The sequence below is a fragment of the Ursus arctos genome, unplaced genomic scaffold (genome assembly GCF_023065955.2).
Source record: "Ursus arctos isolate Adak ecotype North America unplaced genomic scaffold, UrsArc2.0 scaffold_27, whole genome shotgun sequence".
NCBI lineage: Eukaryota > Metazoa > Chordata > Mammalia > Carnivora > Ursidae > Ursus > Ursus arctos.
In genome coordinates, this window is record NW_026622952.1 from 6,250,148 (window position 1) to 6,266,262 (window position 16,115).

At 35.1% G+C, this 16,115-nt stretch overlaps 1 protein-coding gene across 1 annotated transcript in view; it reads right to left on the reverse strand.

The window, feature by feature from the left end:
- LOC113261995 (disintegrin and metalloproteinase domain-containing protein 5-like) overlaps positions 1 to 16,115 on the reverse strand; it is a 118,257-nt gene that overhangs the window by 32,690 nt on the left and 69,452 nt on the right. Inside the window, exons 9-10 of the mRNA XM_048220722.1 lie at positions 8,679 to 8,838; positions 6,746 to 6,796 (exon numbers count right to left, since the gene is read on the reverse strand). Of these exons, the coding sequence (XP_048076679.1) occupies positions 6,746 to 6,796; positions 8,679 to 8,838 (211 nt within the window). The remainder of the gene's footprint in view (positions 1 to 6,745; positions 6,797 to 8,678; positions 8,839 to 16,115) is intronic.

Below are 16,115 nucleotides of genomic sequence, written 5' to 3' on the forward strand. Positions count from 1 at the left end.
GACTGAAGTCAGTCCTTTGTGCAGCCTTCAGAAAAATTTGGGCGTTAGAGGAATGGTAGATCGCTTACCCTATCCAGGGAAAAGCTGGGATTTTTTAATCCACTCATTCTGTACTGAGCCCGGAAGAGAAGCTATGGGGCTATGACAACTGCCAGCCCAAACCACCATCTCTCTCTCACTGGCATAAGTCAGCTATATTATGCCAGGTCCCAACAGAACTCCAAGACAGGCTAGATGGAAGCCAGTCCTGTGGGTAGCCCCTGGACAAGTTTGGGCATTGGATATACTGATCTACCTCTTTCCCTCCCCAGAAAGCTAGGAGCTGGGAGGTTGCCTCCTGGTCATATGTCATTATGTGAGGGGCTGGGATTATGGAAAGGTGTCTTAATTCCCATACTGCCTCTGATATCAGTACATTTGCAATCATTGGGATTCAAGAACTCCTTACCTAGTTTCTGGATTTCTTATAGAGGGAATTTGTACATGAATTGTTGAATTGGTGTCCCTGTGGAGTAAAGAGGGCCCAGGGCTTCCTCTTCTGCTGACTGACCTCACTCTAAAACTTCTTAATTTTAGTGAAGACAAGGTATCAGTCTTTTCTGATATGGTTAATTTGTATGTGTGCATTGACTCTGAAAAACCTTGGCTTAAGAAATTGAATCAGTATTCAAAAATCTCCCAGCAAATAGAAGTCCAGGGCCACAGGCTTCATGGGGGAATTCTACCAGAGTTAATACATATACTTCTCAAAATGTTCCAAAAAATAGAAATGGAAGGAAAACTTCCAAACTTATTCTACAAGGTCAGCATTACCTTGCTTCCAAAACCAGACAAAGACCCCCCCCCCCCCCGCCAAAAAAGGAGACTATCCCTGGCCAATATCCCTGATGAACAAGGATGCAAAAATTCTCAACAAGATACTAGCAAATCAACTCCAACAGTACATTAAAAGAATTAATCATCACGATCAAGTGGCACTTACTCTTGGGCTGCAGGGCTGGTTCAATATTTGTAAATCAATCAACATGATATACCACACCGCATGAATAAAAGAAAGGGTAAGAACAATATGATCCTCTCAATAGATGCAAAAAAAGCATTTAACAAAATCCAACATCCATTCTTGATAAAAACCTTCAACAAAGTAAGTATGGAGGGAACATACCTCAACATCATAAAGGCCATATATGAAAGACCCGCAGCTAATATCATCCTCAATGAGGAAAAACTGACAGCTTTTCCTCTACCATCAGGAACAAGACAGGGATGTCCACTCTCATCATTACTATTTAACATAGTACTGGAAGTCTTAGCCTCAGCAATCAGACAAGAGAAACGAAATAAAAGGTATCCAAATTGGCAAGGAAGAAGTCAAATGTTCATTATTTGCTGATGACATGATACTCTATTTAGAAAACACAAAAGAGGGGTTCCTGGGTGGCTCAGTTGGTTAAGTGTCTGCCTTTAGCTCAGGTCATGATTTTGGAGTCCTGGGATTGAGCCCCACATTGGGCTCCCTGCTCAGTGGGGAGTCTTCTTCTCCCTCCCCCTTTGCCCCTCCCCCTGGCTCATTCTCTCTCTCTCTCTCTCTCTCCCTGTCTTTCTGTCTCTCTCTCTCAAATAAATAAAATCTTTTAAAAAATAAAGGTAAAAGTATTCAATGTAAAGAACTGTCCTTTCCTTGAAATGAAGACATGGGTTAAAAGTAATGTACTGGTGCAGCCACTCTGGAAAACAGTATAGAGGTTCCTCAAAAAGTAAAAATAGAACTACCCTATGACCCAGCTTTTGTACTACTTGGTATTTTCCCAAAGGATACAAAAATACAGATTTGAAGGGGTACATGCATCTTGATGTTCATAGCAGCATTATCAACAATAGCCAAACTACGGAAAGAGCCCGTGTCCATCAACTGATGAATGGATAAAGATGTAGTATATATATTCAATGGAATATTACTCAGCCATAAAAAAAGGAATGAAATCTTGTCATTGGCAATGAGGTTGATGGAGCTGGAGTGTATTATGCTAAGCAAAATAAGTCAGTCAGAAAAAGCCTAATACCATATGATTTTACTCACATGTGGAATTTAAGAAGCAAAACAGATGAATATTTGGGAAGGGGGGGAAAGGAAAGAGGGAAACAAAACATAAGAGGTTCTTTTTTTGTTTTAAATATTTCATTTATTTATTTGAGAGAGAGAGAGAGAGAAAGCATGAGTGGGAGGAGGGGCAGAAGGAGAGGGAGAAGCAGACTCCCCACTGCGCAGGGAGCCTGATGCGGGACTTGGTCCAGGAACCTGAGGTCATGATCCCAGATGAAGGCAGGCACTTAACCAACTGAGACCCAGACACCCCCATAAGAGACTCTAAAAGATAGAGAACAAACTGAGGGTTGATGGAGGCAGGTGGATGGGGAATGGGCTTAAATGGGTGATGGATATTACGGAGAGGACTTGTTATGATGAGCAGCGGGTGTTATATGCAAGTGATGAATCACCTAATTCTACTCCCAAAACCATTATGTTTCTGTCTGTCTGTCCCTCTTTCTCTCTCTTTCACACACACACACACACACACACACACACACACACACACACACAGAGTGATATTTTTCAATTGTCATTTTCTTTCTTTTTTCTTATAATAATTTTTATTTTGTTATGTTAGTCACCATACAGTATATCCTTAGTTTTTGATGTAATGTTCCATGATTCATTATTTGCCTATAACACCCAGTGCACCATGCAATATGTGCCCTCCTTAATACCCATCACCGGCCTATCCCTAATTGTTTTTTGCTTATATATGTATGAAGTTAAAATAGATTATATATTGGCCTTGTATCCAGGCACCTTACATTCATTTATTAATTCTGATTGGTTTGTAATTTCTTAGAATTTTCTATGTACAGAGCCATATCATCTACAGACAATGACATCATTCATTCTTCATTTCCAATCTTTCTACTTTTTTTTTCTTATCTTATTTTCCTGGCTCAGATCATCCATACAATGTTAAAAAGGATTATTTTACAATTGTGAAATGAATATGTTCCTGATCTCAGGAAGAAACAGTCACGATTTCATCATTAACTGGAATATTTGCTATATATTTTCTTGTTTCAAATTTCCTTTATCACATTACGGTAACTTTCTTTTACCATTAGTTAAGTGGGAATTTTTATAGTGAAAGGACATTTTTTCCTTCATCTATAGCCATTATCACATAATTTCTCTCATTTTCTCTTAATATGGTGAATTACATTATATTGGCTTTCTAATTTTAAACAGACCTTTCATTCCTAGATCACCCTTCCCCTCCGTGGGTATTTATTTATCTTTTACAATGCTAACTAGATTTGGTTAGAAATGTTTTGTTTAAAACTGTTGCATCTTTAATCAGAAATTGATCTGTAATTTTCCTTTCTAATATTGCCTTTGCCAAGTTTTGGTGTTAAGTTAGACTTGATATACTCAACTGAGTTGATATCTTGCATATCAATAATGAGTCATTGAACATTATCAAAAATTAGTGATATACTATTCCTTGGCTCATTGAATTTAAATTTAAAAAAAAATAGAGTTAGACTTAGCCACATAGGAAAACTTAGGAAATGCTTCTTCTTTTTATTTTCCAGATGAGTATGTGTAAGATAAGTATTACTTCTTTTTTTAAATATTTGGAAGATGTAATGGTTTGAATTACTTTCCCAAATCTTGACTCTTTTCCTGGTATATGATTATTCATTCATATTTTTTGCCATGTGACTTTTTAGTATCTCCTATTAGAGTGGGTGGAGTACATCACACACATCCACTCACTGATGTTGAGTTTGGTACTGTGACTTGTTTGTTCAATGCAATATAAGATGATGTGATTGAGCAAGTGCTGGCTTAATTGGTCTTTGCTCTTTTGTTCCTGATGCATGCCATGAAAACAGTATGTCCAAGTATTAACATTGTGAGAAAGTTTTAAATGACTGTGTCCAGATCTTTAATGGAAGACTTATTCATATTTTCAATTTCTCTCTATTCTATTTTGGGAAAGATGGAAAGATGTGTTTTTGGAAGAATGCATATGTTCTACCTAAAAATTTAAATTTATTGATTTTTTTTAAACCTAGGAACCAAAATTTATTTATATTCTTTCACATGGGAGAAAAATTTTAATGCAAGCAGTTAACACAGAAACCTAGTAAAGTTCCCCAAAACCTAAAAGTTTTCTCTTGTCATATAAATATAAGAATACAAAAGCCTTCCCAATGCATCTTTCTTACCCAAGCATCTTCCAACTCAGTAATTTCAGAAACATTTAAACATTCTTAACATACCACACAAATCCCTTGTCACACAGGTTTTCACTAGAGAATTATAAGAAAATCAGCTACACAATATTTTTAACTCCTAACTCCAAATGACCTGTTGTAAGATTAGAAATAATATACTGAAAAGACTCAGCAATATTATAGATACTTGAATTAAAAATTATATTTTATAGAATTGGAATACAAAAAATTGGTGAATATCTACCAAGGAAGATGTTGAAAAACATGATTCCCTCAACATAATAAGCCAATCTATAATTGTTGAGATTCTTTTTCTTTAATTAATATGTTTTTTATTATACCAATGTTCATAGCAGCACTGTCCACAATAGCTAAATCGTGAAAAGAGCCAAGATGCCCTTCAACAGATGACTGGATTAAGAAGATGTGGTCCATATATACAATGGAATATTACTCAGCCATCAAAAAGAACAATTTCTCAACATTTGCTGCAACATGGACGGGACTGGAGGAGATAACGCTAATTGAAATAAGTCAAGCAGAGAAAGACAATTATCATATGGTTTCACTCATTTATGGAACATAGAAGAAGGAAGATCGGTAGGAGAAGAAAGGGAAGAAGAAAGGGGGGGTAAACAGAAGGGGGAATGAACCATGAGAGACTATGGACTCTGGGAAACAAACTGAGGGCTTCACAGGGGAAGGTGGTGGGGAAATGGGATAAGCTGGTGATGGGTAGTAAGGAGGGCATGTATTGCATGGTGCACTGGGTGTTATACACAAGTAATGAATCATGGAACTTTACATCAAAAACTAGGGATGTACTGTATGGTGACTAACATAATATAAATTTATTGATTTCTAAGTTATTACCTGTATTCTCTTCTCTTCTAATATCCAAAAGATTTAAAAAAATATCATTCTATTACGTGATATTGGTATTTTATAAACTTACTCTTTTAAATATTTTGAACTACTGCTTAATTTTTTTTTCTGTTCCCCAGATCATCAACAGATAATGTTTACAAAGGCTTGTCAATGAAAAATGTTAGGGAAGGATACATTATACACATTCCAATTAGTTAAGCATAGAGCTATTCTCATATCTTTTTAAACCTAAGTTTACATACACTTACAACTTAATGAAAAAAGCTACTTGAAAGAAGGTTTAGTTAATTGTATGCATTAATCTTTTCAAGAATCAGCATCTCTTTTTGCTCATTTTTTGTTATTTTTCTGTTTATTTTCCTATTCATTTATTTCTGCTCATTTCTTAATTATTTCTTCTCATCCACTGTCTTCAAGTGCAATTATTTCTTCTTATTCTTTTTTGATAGAGATTATAAAGAAAAAAACCCATTTGATTGTTCTCTGTCCTCTAATATGCATTTCATTGTCATTAAAGGGATTGAAGTATTGTCTTGCCTTGAGAGTAGCAATGTGACTAATTTTTGTAGAACCTAAAACAGTCCGCCTTTACAATAAGATTAGGAAAGTGATTGTCCCTACTTAATAGTGCTTCTTTTATTTTTTTTAATTTTTTAATTTAAATTCATTTTCGTTAACATATAGTGTATTATTAGTTTCAGGGGTAGAATTTAGTGATTCATTAGTTGCATATAACACCCAGTGCTCATTATATCAAGGGCCCTCCTTAATACCCATCACCCAATTACTCAATCCCATACCCACCTCCCGTCCATTAACCCTCACTTTGTTCCCTATAGTTAAGAGTCTCTTATGTTGCCTCCCTCTATGTTTTTATCTTATTTTATTTATAGTGCTTCTCTTAAAATTAGGAATGTCCTCAGCTCAGACATTTGTCTCAACATTTGTTACGTGAATATCATACCATGCAACTTTGTACTGCAAGGATGAAGATATAACTTGAAAAATAACCTGGGATGCTATATAAAATATTATCTCCTTTTATATTCTATCCATTATGTGGTAAGGGAAGCTTTTAATTACTGATAATAAAGGAAGAATATATAATTTTATTAAATTTTCTGTTTGATTACTCCATAGTCTGATCTCTAAATTTACTTTCCCAGATGAGTTAAGACAATAAAATGAGTGAATACTCCAAGGCTTTATCTTACTAACAGTAATTTTTTCCTGAGATAATAGTGTAACTATAAGCATAAAAGATATCACTTATAATATTGGTCCTCTTTGTATTTGGCAGTAAAATTTCATTAAGATATAAGTGCTCCTTACCAGTGCTCAAACCAAAAATCCCACAAAATATGTGCTTAAATCACTTCTTTACTGTAGGTTGGGGAGAAGAGGTTGAGAGATTATAACAGTGAAAAATATAAAGAATATTATGAACGAATGTTTTAGTTTCAAATTAGCAATTTTGCAGTGCTCCTAAACAATGATCAAAACATGCAATGCACCAGAAAAAAAAAAAAATTACAATGCACAATGGCTGAACACATTGTTCTACACTCACCTTACACTGGGGGATAACTTGCTGCTACTGCTGCTTTCTTCTGATGCAGATCTGTGAAATTGACAAAATTTATTTTAAGTGGAGAAATTTAAAAATCTTGAACAACTAAGTGTTTGAATGAAGAATATTTTTCAAAGAAACAGTGATTCATTAAATAAAATGTCTCCTACCAACAAAATAAAACAGACTGTTTTTTCTTTTCTTTCTTGAAGTAGATTAACATGCAGTGAGTGTTATATTAGTTTCAGGTGTACAATATAATGGTTCAACCATTCTATACATTACTCAGTGCTCATCAAGGTAAGTGTACTTTTAATCCCCTTCATCTCTTTCACCTGTCCCCCTCACCAACCTCCCTTCTGACAACCAATTTCATTTTTGTATTTAGGAGTCTGCTTTTTTGTTTATCTTTTTAAAAATTGTTTGTTCCTTTGTTTTATTTCTTAAATTCCACATATGAGTCAAATCAAATGGTATTTGTCTTTCTCTGATTGATTTATTTCACTTAGTATTATACCCTCTAGGTTCATTCATGTTGTTGCAAATGGCAAGATCTCATTCTTTTTATGGTTGAGTAATATTCCATTGTGTATATATACCACACCTTCTTTATCCATTCATCTAAAGATGGATGCTTAATATTAGAAGAAATGCCATCATCCACCTTGTTTTGTTGATTAGCTTCTCTAATCTTCATTTTACATTTATCCAATTACTTATAGGCCCACATTTGTATAGACATGCCCTCTGATTCTATGATACCCCTAACTCCTCAGGTCAAATTAAGCCTAAACCTTAAAGTAGCAGTCAAAAATTTAAGTTAATTTTTCTATAGATTTCTATTTTTTTTTCTTTCTCTCATAACACATATTTGTGTCTTCTCTTGCTATCATTTCCTGGAACTTAACTAGAGGTACATACTTCTGTGGAAAAATACCATAAATTATGAATACAGGGCTTAATAACTATGTCTAAATATTTATGTGACTGATTAAAGATAATGTGATTTCACTTACTGATTTGGTATACCCAAAAATTTATGATACATTGGAAAGCTATTATTATCTCCCATTTTGTAGAGTTATAGAGAGTAATTTTAAGAACAATAGAGATTAAATAACTTGCTCAAGGTATCATAGTTTCTGCTTGCAAGATTTAGGAGTTAAAACTAGGTTTTCTGAGGCTAAATGTAATTTCTTTCCCATTTCCTGATGCTGCCTCCTGTCTCCTAGCCTGTGTTTTGAACTGGACATGTAATTTCTGGTTAAGAAATGACTTTACAAACTAGCAGCATCAATACTTAGGAAAATATTGTTGAAGCAGGTTCATAAATATCATTTTCAGTTGAGAGAGCTGTTCTAATAAAGTTGTCTGACAATCTGTATCTAAAAAATTTGTCTTTTGAAAGTTGCCTTGAAATGCAATGTTATATACTCTCAGAAGCCTTTGGACGATAGACTATTAATAAGACTATTTAGACAGTGTTGGCAGACTAAGAGGCTGCCACTATACTCTTGGCAGTCATATCTCCAAGTGATTCTAATGGTAAAATGAATGGTTTTAGTAATGAGTAAAACTAGAAAAAAAAAAAGGAAGACATTAAACTGGCTTGAAATGTATCATTAGACCTCTCCTTATATTGTTCTACCTACAATGTTGGATTATTCCTGATGAAACATGAGTACTTTTTCACTGACACATTGAATTTAAGATTTTATTTATTTATTTGACAGAGAGAGACAGCGAGAGAGGGAACACAAGCAGGGGGAGTGGGAGAGGGAGAAGGCAGCTCCCCGCTGAGCAGGGAGCCTGATATGGGACTTGATCCCAGGACCCTGGGATTACAACCTGAGCTGAAGGCAGACGCTTAATGATTGAGTCACCCAGGCACCCCTTGACTCACTGAATTTAGTAAGAGTAAACATATATATACCTCTCACTTTCAGTTTCCTCTCTGTAGCACAAATCTCTTATTGTATTCTGCTTTATTAAAACAATGGCAGTAATGATGAGCACAGGCAGAGAAATGTAGAAAATTAGTAGAAATCGGTGTTTTGAAGGAGTCTTATTTTGTTCCCTCAAGTAGCTTTTACCTATAATGGAAAATAGCCATTTCAAATTATGTTAGAGATTGTATTAACCAAACAAAAATGTGACGAGGATATCATTACCAACATTATTCTCAAACACTAAACATTTCACTCATATAGAGTATAAATATAATAAATATTAAATATTAACATATAAAATGGACTGTTACTAGTGCTTTACTGATGTCTATGAGTTTTCAACATTACATCATATAGTGATTTATTTGATTGAAGAGAATCTTTCATAAGTATGTGTTTAATAACAGCAAAGATTTTATCAATTTCTTTCTGATATAGCTTATCCAAAATTCAAACATGTATACCACAGAGAGTATTGGGATTGTACCTATATATGATAATTAAATCTGGGAGGTGTGGCATTTAATTTCTCTCACATTACTAAAATATTTTTCTAAAATTTAAAAATTAGTAGCCATTAAATAACTTAATTATTTAACTAAGTTCTTTAGTCAAATATATAGCAATAGAAAATTGTTAAAAATGGCTCTAGAATTATTTTGTAGAATGCATGGCTAAAGCTGGCTTTGACCCATTTCTGTCCAACTAATGTTAATGTCACATTTTTCTCATCCATTCTTTTTTTTTAAGATTTATTTATTTATTTTAGAGAGAGTGAGCACGTGTGTTTGTGCATGCATGCAAGTGATGGGGGGAAAGGGCAGAGCGAAAGAGTCTCCAGCAGACACCACACTGAGTGAGGAGCTGATGCAGGGCATGATCTCCTGAGTTGAGATCAAGAGTCTGATGCTTAACTGAATGAGCCACCCAGGTGTCCCTCCTCATCAGTTCTATTCATTCTCAGCTGACATCTGTATTCATTCCTGAGCATTTGATCTATGTGTCACCTCAATTTCCACCTCTTTGTACATACCAGCCACCTATCTGGGTTTATAATATATCAAACTCTGCTTTCTCCACAATTTATTGGCATGTTGTTTTTGTCGTTTTTATTTGGTATAGACTACTGTTCTGTCAGTTCTCTGCCAGTTGAAATAATGGGGAAGCTGACAGATAGAAGAGCCACCCCCAGCTATAGTCATGCATGATCCCAGCTCAGTATGCTCCTCTTAGAACTGCCTCAGGGCTTCACAAGATAAAACCTGTGAGCCATGAACCTGGATAATTAGCTGAGGAGATTTCTAAGCAAAAAGTTGAAGGTACAGCCCAGGTCCTCCCAACTGCTTACAGTAAATTTGAGAGCAGATCAATGAGTTGAAGAAGTGTTCATCAGAGAAGTACCAGAACTTAGAGACTTGGAGAATTCTCAGCCTGACCATTGCAAAAAAATGAGCAAACATGTTTTAGAGAGAATGCCTAATGTGTGGCTGGAAAGTCATTTGATATTGAGATTATTGCATCTTAGTGAACCATCTTAGCAGCCATCTCAGCAGAAGCAAGGAATAGAGATGAGATCATAAATGCAGAAACACTGCCAGGTTGGACCTCAAGGAACAGGATGGGACAGTACAGCCATTTGGCTGCCAATATACTACATTCTTCAAGAAAAGAGAAGAACGCTCCAAAGGTGAGTCAGAGATCATCAGGGTTTTCTCACCTATCACAGGCCCAGAAGCTTCCCTCCTTGGTTTCAGCTAGGCTGCCCCAGGCCAGTGCAATGAGACATGGAGGCTGCAAATTGTTGTGCGGGCAGGGCCAAAGGGGTGGGGTAGATATCACTGAAGACTATGCAGTGATGTTGCCACTACAGTGGGTCTGGAGGACAGAATATCAAGCCAAAGAGGGATATTCTTGAAACTTAAAAATCTAATGGAAGTTAGCTTGCTAGGTTTTATATTCATTGGGATCTGTCATCCTATCCTTCTTTTCAATTTCTTTCTTTCAGAATGAGAATGTCTATCCTATGCCAGTCTCACTGCTGTTTTTTTGGAAGCACATAACTGGTCCAGTTTTATGGGCTCACAACTGGAAGGAATTTTGCCTCAGGATAAATCATATCTCGAGTCTCATGCATACCTGATTACATGATACTTAGATGAAACTTTGTATTTGGAGTTGGTGACAGAAAAGGTTAACACTTTTGGAGCTGCTGAAGTGGGGGTACCTGCATTTTGCATACGAGGAGGACATGAATTTGAGAGGACTATAGGATGGAATTTTATCGACTGAATTGTTTTCCAAAATTCATATGATGAATTGAAGCCCTAATGCTCAGTGTGATGGTACTTGGAGAGAAGACCTTTGGGAGGTAATTAGGGTTAAGTGAGGTCATAAGGGTGAGGTCCTAATCTGATGGAATTTGTTAGACCAAAGGATTCTCTCCCTCCACATGCACAGAGAAAAGGCCATGCAAGGACTCAGCAAGGTGGCGGCCACGTGCAAGCCAGGAAGAGAGTTCTCATCAGAAAACAAATTTGCCAGCACACTGATCATAGATTTCTAGCTTCATCAACTGTGAGAAAATGAATTTCTATTGTTTGAGACACCCAGTTTGTGGCCTTTTTGTTATGATAGCTCAAGCAGATGAATACAGTGTATTTTCATGAAAATATAGATGAGGTTATTTATTCCCCAGTGCATTCCTTAAAGGAGAAATAGCCGTGGAGCTCCTATTAAAACTTTCCTTCCCAGAAACATTCACTTCCTAATTAACATTCCTGACTTGAAATACAATTGGAAGAGATGTTATTTTCTCAATAAGATAAACATTGAATCAAAAGCAGAATCCTTTTCATGATAAAATATTGGAAGTTTCCCTAGGAATAAAATAATGGTAAAATAATCTTTTGTGATTATTTCCTTTTATTCTGAATGGATTACCCAGGGCAATTATGAGATGGGGTGGAGATTAAAGAAGAGGAAGGAAAGAAATTATTATTATTAAAAAGATGTGGCAAAATTATTATTAATTGCAGTTACATCAGTTAACTGCCTTAAAAACTAAAAGACTTTTGAAAATAGTGATAACCCATTGATAAAATGTATGTACAAAAATCTGTAGGCTTCCTATACGTAAAAAGTAACAAATTAAAAAACACTATAACAGAAAGACCTTCTGATAACAATTTTCAACAAAATGATACTCTTAAAAATGAAAAAGGTAATTTTTGATCCAAAGATCATTCTATACTTATAGAGAGATCAAAACCACAATGAGTTATCAGCTTACACCCATCAGAATGACTACTATTTGCAAATCAGAAAATAATAAGTTTTGGTGAGGGTGTGGAGAAACTGGAAGCCTTGTGTACTGTTGGTGGGAATGTAAAATAAAGCATCCTCTGTGCAAAACAGTATGGAGATTCTTCAAAAAAATTAAACATTGAATTATCATATTATCTAACAATTCCACATCTAGGTATATGCCCCAGATAATTGAAAGCATGGACTCAAACAGATACTTATACACCTATGTTCATAGCAGCACTATTCACAATCACTAAAACTTGGAAGTAACCCTATTGTCCATTGAAAGATGAATGGATAAGCAAAATGTGGTACATACATGTAACGGAATATTATCAGCCTTAAAAAGAAAGGGAATTATGGTGCCTGGGTGGCTCAATCAGTTAAGCATCAGCCTTCAGCTTGGGTCATGATCTCAGGGTCCTGGGATCAAGCCCCTCATCCTGCTTCCTGCTCAGCAGGGACTCTGCTTCTCCCTCTGCTACTTGCCTCTGCTCCTGCTCTCTCTCTCTCTCAAATAAATAAAATTTAAAAAAAATTTAAAGGAATTATGACACATCTTCCAACATGAACTTTGAGGACATTGTGCTAAGTAAAATAAGCCAGATACAACATGAAAAATACCGTATGATTCCACTTATGTGGGGTCTCAGAAGTAGTGAAATTCAAAGACACAGAAAGTAGAATGGTGGCTGCCAGGAGCTAGTGGAGAAGGGAGTGGGAAGTTATCATTTAATGAGTTTACACTTTAGCTCCTCAAGATGAAGAGTTCTGGAGATGGATGGTGGTTGCACAACAATGGACTTAATGTCCCTAAATTACAGACTTAAAAATGGTTAAAATGGTAAATTTTAAGTTATGTAGTATTTTACAAGTAAACATACATATGTAAATATGTGTATATGTTAGAAAGGGTCAAAAATATCAGTAAAATAGATCTCCAAGTGTGATGAAAGAGCAATACACAGCAGAATTATAAATTTCCCATAACCATAGGTAAATGGGAAGCTTCATGAAATTAAAGAGATGCAAATGGATTTCTTTTTACTACTAGCTTGTCATGATTAAAAAGGTTGATAACAACTCCTGAAAGTCAACAAGAATGTATAATATTATTAGTGGTAATTTCTTGAGTTAGGATTACATAAACATTTTTGAAAGAAAAATGTTAATGTGAAATTAAAATATACTCTTTATTATTTTATATATTAAGTAGACAAGTAGACAAAAGTAAAGGAGAATTTAGATTCTAGAATATGCAAACAACAAGTAACTCAGACACACAAACACACATATATATTCAATTATGTGCATTGTATATTTATGTAGGTATATCTATATAAGTAATGCTGTAAAATGGTTATACATTCTTTAGAATTTTCATGAAATATTAACACAAGTTGATAATGTATTGGCTGCAAATAAAGCCATCATAAATTCCATAATTTTACTTTTTTCCAAGCCATATTTTGTTAAGGTAAGCCAGTGATATACAAAATAAATAGAATAAGGGTATTAAAGAAACTATGTTCCTTAAGATCACCTTGCCTCTCGTCTTTATACACCAAAATGCATTTGACATCACAAGGGCTTCCCCCACATTGAGTCCAGGGCTCATCTTTGTCTGGGTTCAGGGCCCCAGAAGGGACAATTTGGGGACAGAAAATGCATTCAGCCAGATGGCATACTAGCCCAGGGCTTTCAGAGTAGACCTACAGACCCCAGAATACAAGGATAAAGACAGAATCTATGGCAGTTGAGTAAATGAAATTTACTGGATTGAAATTTAACTGGATTGAAAGAGTCCCCTGATCCCAGGCTCAGGCACCACCACTGTCATCAGGACCCAGAGTGACTTAGGGAACCAAACATGAACATGTGCCTCAGATGCTTCAAGTGGTCATATGCAAAGTCTCAAATACTGAAATATCCACTCCTGAGATGGGAAATTTTCTGAGTTATGGCAACTGGTTAGGAGGGTTGAAGCAAAAGAAGAAAATCCACATGGAAGCTGAAAAAATAGGGATTAAAAGCAACATTGTTTGGTGTCAAATGAATAAAGTATAAATTATCTGCCTTCCATAGTTTCTGTTTTTAACTGACTGCTGATGTCAACAATTGCAATTTGTGATTCATTCTGAGTGATGTGACTTAAGTGTACAACCTGAGGGGATTGAAATCCTTAATAGTCCATCTTTGCCTTAGTCTTTGGATTAACTGTTGTGCTTTATGTCAACAGAGTGCTAATTTAATTTTTCATATTGTCAATATTGTAATCGTGTTTCCTAAGAGCTCGGATAATGATAATGATTACAATACTAACACCAGTATGACCCAGACATCATGGATCGTGAAGTCTAAATGACTTTTTTTAATGACAGATGGAAGGACACATAAACTGGATTGAAGAAATAAATAAACAGAGCATAATATACAATATGATGAAAATAATTTGGATGCAGAAATAAACCCATACATATATGGTCAATTAATTTACAACAAAGGAGCCAAGAGTGCAAAATGGGGGAAAAGACAGTTTCGTAAATAAGTGGCACTGAAAAAACTGGATATTCACATGCTAAAGAATAAAACTGGACTATTTTATATGATAAACAAATATTAACTTAAAATGTTTTAAAAACTTGAATATACCTGAAACCATAAAACTCCAAGAAGAAAACATAGGTGGTAAGCTCCTTGATATTGATCTTGGTGATAATTTTTTGAATCTGACACTAAAAGTAAGGCAACAAAAGCAAAAACAAGTGGGACTACACCAAACTAAAAAGCTGCATAGCAATGGAAATCATCAACAAAATTAAAAGGTAATCCCCTGAATGAGAGAAAATATTTGCCAATAATATATCTGATGAGGGGTTAATATCCAAAATGTATTAAGAATTCATCTAACTCACTAGCAAAAAAACCCAATAATCCAATTTTTAAATGTGCACAAGATCTGAATAGAAACCTTTCCAAAGAAGACATTCAAATGGCCAATGTGTACATGAAAAGATGCCCAACAGCACTACTCATCAGGGAAATACAAATGAAAACCATATAACTGCACACGTTAAAATGGCTATTTTTGAAAAGACAAGAAATAACAAGTATTGGTGAGAATATGGAGAAAAGAGAACCCTTGAGCACCATTAGTAAAAATATAAAGTGGCACAGCCCCTATGGAAACAGTATGGAGGGGGAGGTTAAAAAATTAAAAATAGAACTACCATATGATCCAGCAATTCCACTTTCGAGTATATAGACAAAGAAAATGAAAACACTACCCCAAAACTGTATACGCACTGCCCATGTTCACTGCAGCATTATTTACAATAGCCAAGATATGGACACAACCTAAATGTCCATCAATGAATGAATGGATAAAGAAAATGTGGTCATATCTATATACAATGGAAATTTATTCAGCCATAAAAAGGAATGAAATCTTGCCATTTGTAACGGCATGGACAGATCTTGAGAGCATTACGCTAAATGAAATAAGACACTAAGACAATATATTTGTATGATCTCGTTAATATGTGGAATCTAAAAAAAAAAAAAAAGAAAAGACAAGCTCACAGATATGGAGAATAGATTGATGATTGCCAGTGGTGTGGAGGATTGAGTGAAATGGATGAAGTGGGTCAAAGGTACAAACTTCCAGTTATAAAATAAATAATTCCTAGGAGTGTCGTGTACAGCATGGTAACTATAGTAAATAATACTGTATTACATATTTGAAAGTTGCTAAGAGAATAGACCTTAAAAGTTCTCATCACGAGAAAAAAATACCTGTAACTATGTTTGTGATGCATACTAACTAGACTTATAGCAATCATTTCACAATGTATACAAATATTGAATCATTATATTGTACACCTGAAACTAGTATAATGTTATTACGTCAGTTACATCTTAATTTAAAAAAAAAGAATTTGGAATAAGTATGGTGGAGGTGGTGATGTGAAAGCATATTTGGTGGTTGAATCTCAAATTTCTTGGATGAAATAAGTATTTTTAAATCAACTGTATTTTTTTGCTTCCCAAGTTAAAAAAAAAACAAAAAAACTTTTCTCACCCCAAAAGACACCAATGCCCTGACAAAAATAACT